Raw genomic sequence first — 18,095 nt, forward strand, 5'->3', positions numbered from 1 at the left:
AAGTGGCACCTAGGTCTCACACAACACAGAGGAAATTCAGCTTCCCACAGATTAAAACCTTTATTGGATTTTTCTCTGCATGGCCTGAAAGCATTGCTCTCCAAAATGAAGACTTGTACACGACAGAATTCAGCTATTGAACAATATACCATGGCTCACCCTTAAGGCTCTGTAATATTATATCCATTAAATGGTACATTTTTTGAAGCAGCCAATGTAGTTATGAGAAGCTACAATTTTCTCCATGTCTGTCAGTGAGATGCTTTCCAATAGCCGTGGCCCAATGCAGAAGTGCAGCACTGTGGACCACTACAACATTCCCGTATCATCCTTTTCATCAGGTTTCACAATCCAAAAGAACCTTGTGGAGAAGGAGAAACTGAGAAAAGAGAATCCTCATTCCTGCCTCCTCCCATATCCTTTATAAAATTTCATTTTATTTTGCTGTCATTTTTTTAAAAATTACTTTTATTTACTTGCATATTTAGATGCTGCAATCCTGCCCCGCAGGACTCAGAGCTGGCTCGCAGGCAGGCTACCAGCCGTAGCTTGGAGCAATCAGAAAAACGTGTCCACCACCACCACCACCCTGAGAAGGACAATAAACCACACAGAAGCCAACAGTGAAAACCACAACTCTGTGAGAAATCTTCAAAGACAAAGCTTCATCCAACTTTTCTGCTTTCTTTTGTGTAAAAAATTAGCTCTTGTATGCCAACAAATCACTGACAAGGCATAGCCCTTGTTTTTGCTCTTATACTTATTTGCAATATTTGAAGTACTACCGAGGTAAAAGTAATAGACATTCCCCTTCTTTAAAAACCCAAAGAAAGAATGGGCCAAATTGTGTTTTTAGCATAAACCAGCATATCAGAGTAATGTGGAATAAACTTCACTTTCAAATTTAGTGTATTCAGATTTTATTGAAAGCACAATCTGTATGTTTACATGGCAGCCACGTCCAGTATTTATACAACTGCAGAAGTTGGAGGCGGACTGGAGAAAAATAAGTAGAAGGTGATTATCTGACTCACAGAGGTAAGGGGTTGTACCAGTTCCACAAAAAGAAGTGATGAAGATGCTCCATTTCCTTCTTAGCACTTGACAGTGCTGGTTGTTTAAGAACTTTTCAACTCCTTGGGGGAAATGTAGTTGAAGGTTTCCAGACCAAAATCTTGCAGCAGTTGCACCAGCCTCTGAACATCTGGGTCAGCCTCATCAGTCCCCCTTCAAACTACCCATCTGAATGGGGAGCACAAGACACTTGTAAAACATCAGCTTCCAAAGTCAGCTGTGTACACAAAAAGCTGCCTTTCATAGAAAAGGAGCTTTTCAGAAGCACTTTCAGTATTGAAGTATGGCAGTCACTTTATCTTTGCTAGGTCTGGTGCACAGTTGGTTTTACCTGAAACCATGTTGGGCTCAACAGTGTAAGGCAAAATTCTTCACTAAAGATGGAGGAGGGAAGTAGGACCAAAGGCTCTATTCAGCAATCTGCATACAGGGGGCTATGGTGATTTAAAAGAATTGCTTTGTGGACAGATCTCCTCCTCCTATCTCCAATCACCATAGTATAGCTATTAACCACACCATTCAAACCCTACTAAACAAAGGCAGAGGCTAGGTAAGCTGTAAGTTCATGGGCTCTGCACTGTGTCCTCACAGTGGACTGCCCAAATCACTCATAATGGTAAGTGGTACGCAACCAGAGTCATCAGGTCTTTTTAGAAATCAGCCCTGCAAATCAAACACGTTCACAGAACCCATGACTTAAAACACATAGATGACCCCACTCTTAACTCTACAGACCATTTGCCACAAAACCATTTAGCAGCAAGGCCACTATGACAGTTCCAAGGGAGAGGGCAAATGGGTAGTTGTACATGCCCATGGGCGTGCTTGCTGCAAGGACAAACACACCCAGGGAAATTTCCAATGCCAAAAGAATACGGAATGGTACCTCTGAACCTTGTCACAGTATAACATCCAAAACTAGTGAAAAAAAAAAAACCTGTTCATTTTCAAGACAACCTGAGTATGCAGCTTTTCTACAGGTAGTGGAAATAACATTTGTTCTTCCATGAGAGCACCACCTCTGCTAAGACTTGTTTTATGCACAAGTCCAAACCCATTTTCATCTAAGCCAAGTACAAGTCACATCCTCTTCAAGTAACTACAATCTGAACTAGGCATCTCTTCTCTGCAGAGCTCATGGTGGAGCTTTGGGGCCTGAGTCATCTAACCTATTTTCAATGCCACATCAGGAGGGGAAGAATTGCACCCTGGAGTGTGCATTTCTCTCTAGCAACTATCACACAAATCCAGACAACCCACCTTGCCCAAAACATCCCTAACATTTCATGTCTCCAGTTTATCTGGTCAGCAGATCTGATGATACTCAAGGCTTCCAACCATGCTAAACCTTAACAGTCACTGGGGGTGGAGACACCAGTCCCAGTACTCAGGAGGGGCCAGCAGGATGGCTGAGCACAGACAGCCTGTCAACAGCATGAACAGGCCACACTCCATGCATGGCTGTCCCAATAGTACTCCAAGGCACACACGTAGCATGGATTACCAAGAACATTACACTTTTGTACCTTTCCTCACTGCAGACACTGAGAAGGGCTTGGCTGAGACAGAAGATAAACCCTGTCCCTGCTTTGCTGGATTAGACAGATTCACTCACACACCAGTTACAGCTTCAAGTTCAAGAGAGAGATTTTTCCTTCCCTTTCTCTTGAATGTTTCTTGTTAGGAGAGATTGAGGGAGCAGGACACCTGGGGATCAGAACCTAATGGATTCCAGCACAGACTCTGAGTCTCATAATCAAATCCTGCTGTCACTGAAATGTTGCTAGGTATCTTTGTTATTCTTTCCAGTATCTGTCTTCTTGTTTTGGTGCTGTCAGAAGGATCATGTTTCCTTAGACAGCAAATGCCCTAGGTGCCACTGTTACCATGCTCCCAGGAGCTCATGTGGCATTTCCAGCACCCAGGACATAACAGGGATTATTGCAGCACATGCCCCCACCTGGGAACTTGCAGGCTGCAAGGAATAGACAGTAAAATATAAAAAAGCCATAGATAAATTGCTACAGTAATTAGATTACACAGTTCTCATGAAAGTGTTTGGTTGCAGCCTGCATTCATTAGAAGTATAATCAAACAACTGCTTAAGAAAGATTTCTTTTTAGTACACACGTTTCACTATCAGCAACAGCACAAAGATTACTGGTGGCTGCACCTCTGACTCCCAAGGACTCGTTAGCTCTAGGCATTGATCCATGAACTAAATATATTTTTCTGGGAATTTCTGGCCAGGAATGTCCATACTGGCCCAAACTACTGCAGGTATAATAGATCAGTCATAGACTGTACCATTGCTCTCAGTGTTCATCAGGTTCATGCCTCTGAACACGTTATTACCCACCAGTCTCCCCCACTAAGTAGCCAACTGCTAGGATTTGATTCTCTCTTTGTTTGAGGGTACTTATTTGGAGGGGCTGATGGGCTACTAACATCAGGGTTTAACTCAAGAACACAAAAGCCAGGAAATTCACAGCCAGGGCTGAAAATGTGTGCTGACACAGCAGCATTATCTCCTGCCATTAAGCCTTTTCTGGATCTTTTGGCACAACTGCCTGGGTTAAAGCCTGCATGTCAGCAGAGATTTCTCAGACTTTGCCACTAATTTGTTTGCTTTACTTATGTTGCTAGCATCGGTTAGATATATTCTTAACTTTATAGGAATACCTCATGAAGGCCAAGCATATTTGCACACACGTCTCCATACCCAGCACCTTTCCATTTGTGGTTTCACCTCCCTTCTCCCCAGGGCTGTGCATACAGCATGAACCAACTCGCAAAATCCCAGCTGGCCTTCCAGAGTGGACACAAAAGGGGATTAAGCAGCACTGAATAGTGCTGACAAACAGACCTGGGCAACCGTAGCAATTGGTATTTCAGAGCAGCATCACATCCCAAGGATCCGGCTTTGGCTCCCCTCCCAAACCCGGGAAGGTGGGCGGGAGGAGGACCCTGGGGATTAGCCATGGCATAGCTCTCCTAAGGGGCACAGATGCCAAAAATGGTGCTTGGGGAACTGCTCTTGGCTCTTTTAGTCACGCTCACTGAATTAATTTAGTCGCTCTTTTAACAGGAGGGTGAGGATAGGAAGCTTTGGTGGCCTTTACTGGGAAGTGACTTCCCAGAAAGGGAATATTCTCCATTCCAATGGCAGAAGTGGGCCTGGGCTGCTGCAGGTGGGCACAGCCATGGCCACTGCCTGCCCCTTTTCCTCACTGTCCCAGCCACTCTTTTCCTTTTTCTGCTTGGGTAACTATGAGCTACACAATGGGGGATGGTTGAAAATGGATCAAATTGTGAAATTACCCCAGCAGGTAAGCCCACTCCTGCAGGAGAGCTCACCTGGACACAAGCTGCTGGCAGCCATGGAAGAGTGTCAGGCTGCTCCCCTTCGACACTGGCTTCACTGGTCTCCCACCAGAGCCAGCATGAGCCCAGCACAGCCCCGCTGAGTCCCCAGGGCCCAGTACACAGAAAACGTCCCACACAGGGGACACTGGACTTGCCCCACACATGCCCTGCCTGGATCAGGGCCTGCTGCCTCAGGAATGCTGAAGCAGGCAAAGCCTCAGTCATGGAGGCTGGAAAAGGGAAGGGGACCCAGGTAAAAGTAAGGAGCCAGAGGAGGCTGCCTGGGTTAAACAAGTGACAACACAGCAGCCCCCAGCTCCTTCCCAAACAATTTAAATGTTCTGCCAAGCAATGGCAGCTCCAGCTGCCTGCAGGGCTGAGATACACAATACATACACATTTTCTCCATCTACTTTTAAAATCCAGAGTAAGATTTAAGTCAAATTTAAGAAATTATTTAAATGAAGTAAATGACCAAGAGATCCTATCTCATCAAGAAAAAAACTAGCTAACTTGGCACTCTAAACAGGCACCTAGAAATTGCAAACTAAGCTATTAGAGACTTTATCTTGTTGCTTGTAAGGCACTTGTTTTAGATTTACCACTAAATTAAAAAATTAGGAGGTTACCTACACCAGCCCAGAAGTTACCAGCTTAATACCAAGGACTTGCCAGAACGACTCAACATCAAATAAAAGAGCGGGGTTGGATTTTACAGTTTAAATACATGTAGTTAATATAATCTATAAATAACTGAAACAGTGTTTCTGAGTGAAAGGGGCCGTTGTTAATTTTTATCACAGAAGAAAAGTGCTGTGGTGAAGAAGCAGAGACTTTCCAATGGAACATTACAGAGCCATTTTATAAAAAAACCCCAACAATACAGAAGAATACCTTCAGGCAGTAGTTTAAGGTACGTTTCAGTACAAAGGCAGGGTCTTTGACAATATGGATGTCAAGTGATGAACTCAACCACACACACCAGAAAGAGAAAGCAGACACTAGTGACAGATAAATCTGCAATTTATTTGGACTCTAAAATCCTACAGAATTAATGTTACTGTTTATACAATATAGCTGCTTAGGAGGATTTTTCGGATTAATAGGAGCCATTTCGGAAAATGACACTTTAGCAATTTCATTGTCACTTAGAGCCTAAACCTGAATCAGTCCCTAGCTTTAAACCAGATCAGTTCCCAGTTCTGGCTTACTGGGCAACCACAAAAATATTTGTCTTATCACAGAGGAGGCAAAGGTACATTTAGAGGCAGATGTGTTCCTTTTGATGGAAGTGTTTACTTTTTTACATCACTTTGATGGTAAAGCAACAGTAAAAATTCATCAAGGGGTTAAGTTCCTCTCTGAAAATGCCACTACAATAGTAATAGCTGTCAGGACCAGACCATGTCTTGGGCAAGAGAGCCCTAACCAAACAAGCCTGCATCTTCACCCATTAATCCAACTGGAAAGCAGTGGGTCTGTGCAGAACACACAGCGCTGTCAGCTGCTGAGAGCAGAGCTCCCTGGATTGACAGGGCTGGCAGGAAAGCAGGCGCCCACCCAATTAGTCTGCCCTGCAAGGCTGGCCACCTGATGTTAGCTCTGTGGGGAAATCAACCCCTGGCTCCAAGCACACAAGAGATTAAAAACCTCAGGTTCAGAACATTAAACCTTCCTTGCAATTAACTGAAATAAACAGACGAACAACAGGGTGGATGAGTTTGCTTCAAAGTGGTAGCCTTAAAGTCGTGTAATAAACAGGAAAACAAACAAAAAATAAAATTCAAAGCCATGCGACATCACCCTCCCCCCACACATGTTTTATTCCATTGAGGATGGAGGACTCAGTCAAGATCTGCAAATTGGTAGGCAGTACATTCTGTGCTGTCTGTCAGTATTACACATCCTAAAGGGCTGAATAAATAATTGAAGAATAAATAATTGTGCCAGGGCTTTGTCTCATGGGCCGTTTTTATAGATTGCTGTCTAATGATAGCACCATCTGCAACGCTCTGCATTAATATGGGATAAAATTACATAGTGCTTTGTTTGTTCTGACACTGTGATGTTATGATGTCTCTTAATATTATCTTGAATAGAAGGCTAGAGCAATGATGGAAGTGTCCCAATTGCTTGTAAGCTCTCATTTAGGGAAATCCAAGTTTGAGAATCAGAGACTTTCCCCCAGGGACAGGACAGAGAAGAGTGGGGAAGTCTGGATGTTTCCAATGCATGTCTTACCAAGGTGCTTAAAAAGAGAGAAGCTTGCTAGTAATGTTTTTGCTATGCATGTCCAATTCAGAGACTGCAGTTTAGCAGTCCTTTGCTGACAAGACAGCAGCCAGACTCACCACCAAAAAACTACATCCCAGCCCCAGTTCCTTTCTCAGTGCAGAGAGGAAGGCAAAGAGATCAAGCACAGGTTCTCACTCCCTCAACAGTTTAATCTGGCATGGAAGCATATCATAAGTGATAGGGAATACCTGCAAGGAGACAAAAGCTTTTTGCATGGGAAAAAAGCAAGCTCAATACAGGCACCACCTGCTTTCCAGTAATGCTTTACACTTCTTCAAAATTCTCCACCCAAGAAACATTTTCTTATTTATTCTCAGAAACTAAAACCTGAAGCCAGGATTAAATATTCACCAATAGTACTCTTGCCTTCAGTGCACTTTTCCATGCCTGCAGAGCACCAGGAGCATTTCCCTTTCTTCCTGAAAAGGTCTTGTGGACATCATCTCTCTTTCCCGCCTCTGCTAAAGGCACAGGGGGCCAAGCAGCCCCATCCCCTCACTCCCTACATATCTGTGACTGCTGCAATGAGCAGCTGTGGCTGGAAGAGTGGCAGGTCTGTGAGACAGAACAAATGCATTTGCTGCCTCAAAGCTACTACCTACCTGTGGAGCAATTGCGAAATTTTAAGTAGATTTTGCAAAGCCCAATCACACTGTCCTCACAATCCAGCATCACTCCAGGTAGGCTGCAATGAGAAGTGCTTTGGCTTCTCAAGCCCTAGCCCTCCATTCCCATGTACTCCCCAGCACCTGCCTCCAGACCTGAACGCTTCAATTTTCACATCCCGCAAAAGCAGACCGATAAGAGATGTTGGGCACACGTGGCCCCTGCAGTTACAGTACCCACAACAACTGTGACCATAGGCTTCAGGAACTAATTTGCAAAGCAGGAGGTTTCAAACTCTCCATTGACCAGGTTTAGCTTGGTGTCAGAACTACAGAGGCCAGAGCTTGCAAGAAGTTTTGGAGAACGAAGCTTTGTGGCTGCTCCCATCAAAAAGATGATGGTGAAGGAAAAGCCTCTTGCCCTCAAGCCTTCCTTGTACCATCAAATATTTTTCTAACCCTCGGCGGTCCTGCCTCACACTAAGAGATGGCATACAAACTAATCCAGGATGTGTGGTTATAACTTGGCTGTAACAAGTTACATCTAAATTAACAATTAAAGAGACCTCCTGATACAATCCCCAGCAGGAAGATATCTTCAACCAGCACAAAGCTTCTCTGAACAGACAACACATGCAGCATCCTACCCCAGCTTTGCAAGCATGGACCATGGTTGAGATAACTGCAGAAGCACTCAATGGTTATAGCAGTGTGCCCTTCAGTGTCTCTGAAACCTCAGAAACCCAAATGTGAGGCACAGGCTGCTAAAGCACACCACCATAACACAGCAGGGGTGGAAACCCGCTTCTGCACAAAGGGCTTGCTGGGACTTTCCAATAGATTTGGCCATTTACACATTAACCAGCACACGCACATATCGATATCAATTCATCAGTGACCACAGTTCACATAACACAAACTGAAGAGCTTCACCCCCAAATCTGTATTGAAGAAGATATGTAGAGGCCATAGAAGGGCCCCATGTCCTGCCCCCAGTGCTGACAAAGAGTTGCTGCACAGCTCAGACAAATTCCACCACCCATCCTACAATTCCACTAGGCCAGCTGGGGACACAAACCCCTCTATGCTGCAGCAATGGCAGGGCTGTTCTGCATTAGAGTTTAGGAAACATTAAAATGTAGCTAAGCAGTACCTCACTCACTTAGCAAAACTTAACCTAATGTCATAACACCTCCACCTTTGCCCCATGCAGCTGGGTATCCTAGACATGCATTTTTTTTCCTCCTGGAAAATGTAAGACAGCCTTCCTTGAGAACAAAACACAGCCTGTGGATATGCACAGGGAGTGGGGGACAGGAGCCAACACAGACACAGAAAGATGACAAGGGAAAAAGTATTAACCAAACAAATTACCACCAAAGAGGACTTGGGCTACAAATCAGAAGAATGTGGCTCCTTCAGCAAAGAAATAAAAGTCAGAGGGTGTCCCAGACACTGCAAATCCATGTGTGCCCTCAGAAGTGGCTCTGTCTTATAGGCATTCCTCTGTTCCTGTTGCAGATAAAGAAGGCCCAGCGACCCATGAAGCGTGGGGAATTCATCCCCCAGCGCCCAGGGAGGCATGGACAGCCATTGTGCTCAGTGAAGTTCAATTGCAAATCCTGTTGGAAAGGGCACTGCTCCCTGAGGGCTACAGAGGAGGGCCAGGAGGAGGAGAAGTTTAGGGCCTTGCTAAACTGCAGATAAAAAGTGAAGGGGAAGGTACAAGTGCAGCACATCCAGCCACCACTTGGTCTGGGAGGGCAAATATCCACTTTTGTCAAAGCAGAGCAGTGAAAAAAGGAACAAAAGTAATGAAAAGTACAGCTCTTGACATTAAATATTCATGGCAACAGCTACGCTGTGGCTAATGGAAAATGTCTGTAAAACCTTTAAGAAATTGGTTAATGCACGGAGACTGGCAGAGGTCACAGCACGCTTGGCGCAAATCAGGACCAATCGAACAAAAACAGTTTGTCCCTTTTCAAACTAGCACTAAAAAGGTGTCCATTTATTGCACCAAAACCACTGAAGGCACTAGGAAGGGTCATAAACACTCTTTAACAGTATTCCTGGTAGCTGCTGCCCAGCTGCACAGCCATTAAAATCTCCCCTTACAATCCTGACACCAGATTTCAGTCACTAGCTGAGAGGAGGCTCCCAGGCCCAAGGACAGGGGTCTGCAATTTCAATATCACCTTCCCCAGTCCCATGCTAACAGGTGAGGGCCAAATCCCACATAAAGCCAGTAACCTCCACCCTAAAGTGGGACTGACATGGTTAGTGACAAAGTATCTCTACAGAAAAATCATGCAGGCCATTCATCTTCGCTATCTCCATTTAGTAACAAAGCCACATACAGACCTCAATGTCCCTGTGCTTTTAGGAGTGGCAAACATCTGATACTCCAAGGTCTGCACAAATACAATTTGCCAAAGCACCCAGTTCTCTTCCTTGCCCTTATCCTCAAAATAAATCAGTTACCCCAAACTGAGAGTTTCAAACTGAATTTTTCAGTTTCCATCACTGTTTTGCTCTGAATAGCAATGAAGTTCAACTTCTCACCCCATTCCAGGCCATGCAGGGGAGCACTGGTGCTTCCTGGGCACTGAAGCAGTGCCAGCCAAACTCCAGCTTCTCCCATCAAAAACCCACCTTGCCCCCAGCAGTGCAGACAGAGCAAGTGGGTATTTCCAGACAACTTGGTGGTGTGGTACACTCCCTGTTGACAACACAGGAGAGCACCATTTAAAACCAACTCTGGCTATTTTAACAGAGAGGTCCTGCAAGATCACATCAGATGGAATAAAAAGTACCAGCTTTGAACACCACATGGTGACTCTGGCCTCTCCTTTCCAGAAGGGCAGATGCAGCCAACAACAGCAGCTTTCTGTTAAGAGCCCCACCTTGCACCATCTACACATCCATGAGCCTCAGCATAACACCATTTCAGTTCTGATATCCAGTTCTAGCATTAATTCCATGCACACAACAATCACAGAGCCTGCCACCAGTCCAGACATAATAGCAATTAAAACCCTGTAACATCTGTGCTTCAAATACTAACTGCAAGTTTATCTTTAAGGCTGCCAGGTAAGTGCTGCCTGAGGAAGGTCATCAGGCACATAACCACTTGTGGCCCAGAGACTGCACAGACACACATGCTCAGGTGTTTTAAATATATATTGGAAGACTTTAAGGCATAAAAAATTGTCCAGATTTCTCTTACTCTCTGTTGGCCAATAGTTTTAAGCTTGCACCAGCACTGGACTTCAAACACTACTGCTAAATGGCAAAAATGTATACACCAGTTGCTTTGTTTTACTCTGTATTTCAGAAGGCATAGTGCCCATATAAAATCACTTACAATGCAAGAGCAGATCACATTAAGAAACCAACATATTGGTCATAGTAATAATTTTTTTTGCAAGGATTTGAAGGCACAAGAATCTGTCACTTCCATTGCTTGGTTCAATAATCTTTATCAGTTTATTTATCTCCTATGGTTTCTTCAGCTTTCCAACTACTAGTATAAAAGGGTTTTCTTTCTTTTCTTTTTTAACTAAAAACAAAGTGGAAAAAATTATGATTTGCTCCCAGGACACAGAAAAATCCATTTGTGATGGAACAGAAACCAACACATGCAAATGTTTCCTAGAAAGTCAACAACTGTTAGTAGGCCTTTTCAGTTTAATAACCATGGCATTCCTTTGCTTAATTTTACATAGAAAAGGTCACCATCCATTACATTTTCCTCCCAAACATTATTAACCCTCCATACTCTGCAGGTCCAAACACCAGACTTTCACTGAGCTTTTTAAGATATCACCATCTTCTGTGAATGCCAGATTTTCTGGTAGAGCACAAGCACTGCTTAAACTACCCAGCAGAAAAAGGGGCACAGGATTCTTGGGTCAGGTTGTGCTGCTCTTGCTGCTGCTCTGGCTTGGTGTGAAATGGATTTACCAAAGAGTCAAGACTGAAGCCTGCAAAACCAACCTTATTTCATGTGCTGAGTTGTTTCAGGTGTCTGAGTTGTGGTGCCTGTGCTCTGTAAGACCAACTCTTTAACCTCTGAGAGTTTGTTTAGTTTTCACAGCTAACTTTTGTTGTGCATGTTATTTCAGAGAGTTTGCAGTGACCTAATAGTAAAGATGATTAAAAGCAAAGAAGAGGCAAGTTGGTGGGATGACAACCAGCAAAACAGAGAAAGTCATGGTGTATTCAATTCTCTTTAAGATGTGTGTGTATATGCAGGCATGTAAATGAAACCTATGATCTATACATACATCAGTTCTGAACCTGCAGAGACACTTAAATCACATACACCCCACAGCAGAGAAAAATCTGGACACCATCAGACATAATATACTCCACCTACTTCGACTATTGCCCTTCCCACAAAGGATATGGTTCTGCAAATTAAACTTTGGTGCAGAAATTTCAGTTTGGGTGAAAGCTTTTTACCCAAACTGTTTTTAATAATATTTAAAACAGTATTAAAAACTGTTTTACCAGTTTTTAATAATATCCATTTGGCTTCCAGAAGCAATGCCAAACACAGGTAGAGCAAGTTATATGAGATTAACATACAGCTTTAAGCTCATACAATGTCAAAATGTACCTCTCACCCATTCATGTGTGCTCCCAGGCATCATTTGTCCACTCATGTCACTCCTGGTTTCTTCATTTTTAGATTGACTCCTGGCAAAAATCTCAAACTATAAATGTAATTGCACGCATTTTCCATACAAAAATACCATAGTTTATTGTATTTAAATATGGGAGGGAAAGACAGATTGAGTGAACTTTTCAAAGCCACAAGCACAGCACAGGAGAATTCATATTCAAGACCTTCCTGGATTCAAGTTCAGCATATTAGATCATTGCTTCCTGCAACAGCATTTTTCCTTATTTAGACTTTGCCACAACAACAAATCAAACCCCCAAACAGACAAACAGCATCCGAGATGTCATTATCCACAGCACACTTACACCAGGGATGAATATAACTGCAGTACCCAGAAGAAAAAAAAGTGCTGAAAATAAGATATTAAGAGCCAAACTAATTGCTGACTTAAGCAGGTACAAGCACATTGAATGAAATGGAGTAGCTTATGCCTGCCGTGAATATAACCGTAAGCGTTTAGCAGGTTCTTCCTTGAGTCTTTGTTTAAATAAATCTGAATTTATTAGTCTGCTGCTGAATAAATATGATAAACTCTTATGGAAATTATCCTCTGGTGAGCAGCAATAAATACTAGGCAACAGTCTTACAAGTGATCCATTATCTTAAACTGGCTAAGAGCAACTCCAGGTTTTCTGCCTGCACAGACGAAAGTTATCTTCAGTACAAGTGAGTGCAAAATAGCATACTGCTGCGAGTTTGGGGATGCACATGGAAACATTTCCAAGCTCAGTACCAAACCAAGCAACTCAAGACACCCCATCTCCATGAAGTTCATATGGTAACAATATAGAACATTTTCATACGTAATTTACAATCTACTATGAAAAGCTAGAGGTCAAAACTTTCAGGGCATAATGTAACAGGAAAAACATGCAAGGCATGTTGGATCAGCTTTTCTGATACTACAAAAAACTGGAGCAAAAACACAAGCAGGATTTTTAATTAAGAAGAAAAATAGTCAGCTTTTGTCAGATACAGCATCCAAACAGGCTTCAGAGTTTATTAACCACTATTTAGAGACACACAGGAAAGCAGGGGGAGAAAAATCCTGTACAAAGAATCCAGTTTGTGCTCCCATTATCCAAATGCACACCCAGGGCCATTTTAGCACTTTCCAGTGTTCTCCATATGCAATGTTTAGTAAACCTTTGCTTTGTGAGACACTTTCACGCATTTCATTTTAATACCACAGACAATTATATCCTTTGGATGTTTCCATTGCCAGAAGCTGAGGCTCAGGTGGCTGCTTAACCACCCCCTGCACAGGGACAGAAAGCAGGCAGAGCCTAATCTACATCCTCCCCCCCTGCCTGCTCCTCCATGCCCCTTCCCATGTAGCAGCAGAGTGTCTCAAATACCACTGCAACACCTGCTTCCCAATGCAACCATGCCTGATTCTGTACAAAACAACAATCAAAACTAAAACACATAAGGATGTAATATAACATTTGCATAATGGGTGTGAGACAGAAAAGACAATTTAGCTACAGTGATTACACCGACACAAACTCTCTGCCAAAGGGATACAAAACAAACATGCTCTGTTTAAAAATACATCTTGCACATCGTTTTTACCATGTTTAAAAGAAAATCACACTCTTTAAACCAGAGGCCTGGCTGCAACACCCAGGAAGCCTGTGGTGCAGATGGCATTTCCCTGCAGGCTATCCCCCTTCTGCCTCCATACTGGTTTCACACCAGTTTCAGGTGACATGGCACCTGAACAGAGCTGGATGCCTCAGTGTATAGTTAAAATCACTTCACCTCAGTGTATAGTCTCAGCAGAAACCCTGCCAGACCTACCTCAGATGATCACACTTTGGTGTTTTGGTTTGGTTTCTAACAAAATTTGGAGCAGTGGAGCAAGTTCATACAAGGTTTGTGCTTTGAAATCACATGCTTGTGGTGCACCATTCAGCACTTACAGCTCTCAGATTTGGTTGGTTTGTGAATAAAGACGCCAGACACAAATGCCCTCACACCAGAAGTTCTCCAGGTCAACATGGAGTTGTTTCAAGCCACGATGAGCATTTCTGTTGCAACCATATGTTTCAACTGTATCACATTAAAAATTGAGACAGTAACCTTCTCACCTGCTCAGTACCCAAACACTGCAACCCTACTTCTAACAAACATGAGAGGAAAAAGAGCTGAGAGGGAAGAGAAAAAGCTGTTGTAATAAAAGATGTGCTGTTTTTCTAATTCTTAATTCTCCCCCTCCTTCCATCCTTGGGTTTTCACACACAATATTTATCTCCTTGAGAGCTCCTTAATGCTCACCCTGCTTCTCTGAATGCCCAGAAGATGTCTCACCCATTACACATCAACACTGGCACTGGGCCACCCCAGCAGGACAGAGGTCATCTCACACACCCTGGCACAGCTCAACCAGAGACCCCTTTTTTCAATAGAAGCAAGCATAAACCTTCACACCCTTGATCATGAGTATGCTCTCTGCTGCAGGAGTGTACTTTATTGTTTAAGTGTATTGGTTTCCTTCTAAGCCACTCCTACTTTAGGGTCATCTTTATTGTCTCCCCTTAACTACAAAACTTACAAGGTCCCTCAGCAGAATAATTCCTAACAAAGATGTTGATAAACAGAAAGAGGTCAGACAACAGCTCTGTCTATACTTAAGAAAATACAGCACTGTATATAGCCCCTAGCTCTTCACTTTGGCTTTTCTTTGGAAGCTCAAAGATGGCATCTTTGTCTATGCATTTTTCTATCTCAAACACCCACGCAAGTTTATTGCTATTTGCCTGTGAAAACACCAGTAACTGAGAATATATCCTCTGCCAAAGGCAGCTGTTGCCTTGATTCAATCCTTTTGCACAGAAGCCTACACCTGACAGAAGTATATCTGTCCTTTCCTCCACTTCTTTCCAACCTACCCAACAATCAGATGCACACAGACAGCACCTACATGAAGATGTTTCATTAGGAGTACACCACTGACAGCAAACTGCCAGTATTCAGTAAAACCCACCCAAGAAACAGCTGCTTTTCAGCACCAGATCCTCAGAGTCTCTTTTCCTCCTCCCTTCTTTCCACCAGTCTTGCTCACCCAAGTATCTTCCCTCAGCAGTTTTAAGGACAAGCAGATACAAGAATACACCATTCTCACTGATGAATTCACTCAGTCATGTCACTAACAGTCCCACTTAACTGGACTGCAGTATTCCTTTGGCAGCTTCTCCCATCATCATGTAGTAATAACTCACCACTGTCCCAAGTGAGCTACCAGGGTTCAGTTTTCTATGTGACTTTATTGCCACACCAACCACCCAAAATGCTATCCCACTTGACTCTTACTGCCCTGTAATTAAAAACACAGTCAAGATCAGAGCAGTCAATAACCATCTAAGCTTTCATGACCAACCCACGGACATAAGGTCAAACAAAGAAATCACAGCATGGGGATACTTAGCAGTGGTACCCTCATTACAGGCAAACTGGGCATTAATCATGAAGTCCTAGATAACAACTTTAGCCTTTTGTAGCACAGAAATTAAGTCAAGATTATATAAACAGCTGACCTTTAATAATGATAAGAATTTTTTAAAAACCCCAAACCCAACCTCTGGCTATGAGCATAGTTGCCTTACCTTGCAATAGGAAGCTTTCACTTACTGTCCTAAGCATTCAAACACAAAAATCTGGATCTTTTCTCCCCTCACTTTAAATATTTTTCCAGGCTATTCCCAAGTTTTCCCTTTTAGCATCCCCTAAGAAACAGCTACACTCACTATCCTAGTATTGCTAGACACTCAGACTCAGCTATGGATAAAGACCAGAGGGGTGGCATGAGTATGCAGAAGGGGATCTGGCAACCAAACTCTTGAGAAACCTGAGCTTCATTTTCTGTTCAGAATCAGCTTCCAGGGAGACCTCAGTGAGCTGCTTGGGGCTGCCACCTCCTAAAACCCAGCACCTGAGGCAGCAATGACATACAGTGCCCCCCATCCCTTTCACCTTTCCCTTCAGCCTGCTCTTCTGGGCCAACTCAACTGCATGTGGGAAGATGCCATCACTCATATTTGGACTGACACTCTGAATGCAGTGAGAGCCCAAAGGAATCACCACCCAGTAGATGTAAATCGCAGACACACAACCTTTTATCTCCCCAAACCACAGTCCCAGGCTTATGGCATCAGTCCTCCAAACACCCTCATCCTCTTAATAGTTGGACAGAGGAAATATATCATGTTCCCCAGCACCAGGCCAGGGCAGCAAAATGAGATCTGTGTATGCTGCCTATTGATGAGGGGTGGGGGGAAATTGTGATTGTTTTGCTGTGTACACTGACCTACAGCACCACCATGTTCCTTAACACCAACATGCACCACGCCGATCACCCACACCCCAATTCAGTATCAAGCATGAGGACACCAATCCCATTTCTGCCAAAGCAACCACAGCACACGGTGTGATGTTTGCACTGGCCCTGCTTCCTGCCTTGAGGATGCTTGCTCCATCTAGCTAAAGCAGAACTGCTCTAAGAGATTACATTCATTCTGATACAAAGTCTGGGGCCACAACTTTCCTTGTACAACGTATGTCAGTGACCTTGGCTTTGGAGACCAATTCCCAACTGGAGATCAAACTGCTGCAGTAGTGATGCCTGCTCCATCTGCACCATTGATGGGTCATGGTCACACCTGACCCCACAGACACGCTTTTATTCAAATAATTTCCTTTGTGTAAGCTTTACTTCTTTCTTGCAGGGATTGCAATGGTGACTTCCCCTTAAGTCTTTCAAGTCTTCCATTCAGCTCTAATTTTCTGAGAAGCACAGCTGAACTCAAAAGCTGTTAGAACACACATACCTCCCAGGGCTACAGCTACAGATATTTTGGACCACTCATCCTCCTGAGCCTGGAGCCAAGAACCACACAAGGAAGTCCACTGCTTGGTGTGGGATTGCAAAGCTCTGAAATCCCCCTTTACTGATAGATCTACTATCATCTCCAGCAGAGCCAGGAGATCCCCTATCTGCCCAAGCTCAAAGGAAAAACATGGAATAGCTTGAAGTTGATGTTTTAAGTGTAAGGGAGCAGAGATCTTCAGTGTGTGTCATACTTCCTACAAAGAGTCTTACAAGTGACTCAAGCTGCCCAAAGTGAGTTCAAGCCAGCCCTTTCTTCCCCTCCTTTTTTATCCTGCTTCTTTTCACAGGACCACACTCATAATGATGGAAAAGTTTGAGTTAGCAGTGTCATCTACATAAAGGTTGCCTAGATACTTTGAAGATGCATGCCACAGGATGTGTGCAAATAACAGGATTTCACTTTATGTTGCATTTAAAAGAAAATGTGCCCAAAGCGATCACTCTGCACACAATGGGTAAGAGAACAAATGATGACTCCATGCCACACTGATAGCAGGACTGAAGCTAAAGGCTTCATTTCATTTGCACTGGTAAAGTGAAACCCAATTATTCCTGAGAAATAAGAAGTCTGAATCAGAAGGCATCCAAACTTTTGAATTCAATTCTATTGCTATGAATGCAAAGCAACACTGGTCTCAGAACATTCTGGAGACATTAATGAATTAAGAACCAGTAAACTTTCCAGGGAGGTATCTAAGTGGAGCAATAAGAATAGATAAAAAATACAATGACTGAATTCCAGATCTTGCATGAAAATGTAAATGGAACATTATATACTGTGTGAGGATGACAAACATCTCAGACCATTTGACTTGTAGCCGGACTGCAGCTTCTGACATACATGGCACATTTAGCTTAGAGGTTAAATGAGACTTTGGTGCAAAAGAATGCATTTACACATCAGCCTGCAATGTGTCATCCATCCCCCACTTCTCAGGCTTCTGTTTGAATAGATCAAAGACTTCTGGCCATGGAAAGCAACATCACACAAGGCAGCTGGGAGCCTCCTAACACCTCCCCTGCTGCTGCTGGCCGTGCTCTGGCTGAGGACCCAGAGCAGCCACAACAGTGCTGTTAAACAAGTGAAGTCAGCAATGAGCAGATTACACCAGTATCCCCAGATATGATTAATAAAAAGTGTATTTCAAGGAAAATGTTTTTCAAGGAAATTACT

General features: G+C 43.5%; 1 protein-coding gene across 1 annotated transcript in view; it reads right to left on the minus strand.

Annotated features, from left to right (window-relative positions):
* Positions 1-1,801: 1,801 nt before the first annotated feature.
* The window catches only part of LOC115947841 (exostosin-1-like), a gene marked incomplete at its 5' end in the record, with an annotated part of 31,856 nt that continues 15,562 nt past the window's right edge, over positions 1,802-18,095 (minus strand). Inside the window, one exon of the mRNA XM_031056731.1 lies at positions 1,802-1,902. Within this exon, the coding sequence (XP_030912591.1) occupies positions 1,802-1,902 (101 nt within the window). The remainder of the gene's footprint in view (positions 1,903-18,095) is intronic.

The sequence above is a fragment of the Geospiza fortis genome, unplaced genomic scaffold, assembly GCF_000277835.1.
Source record: "Geospiza fortis unplaced genomic scaffold, GeoFor_1.0 scaffold111, whole genome shotgun sequence".
NCBI classification, from domain to species: domain Eukaryota; kingdom Metazoa; phylum Chordata; class Aves; order Passeriformes; family Thraupidae; genus Geospiza; species Geospiza fortis.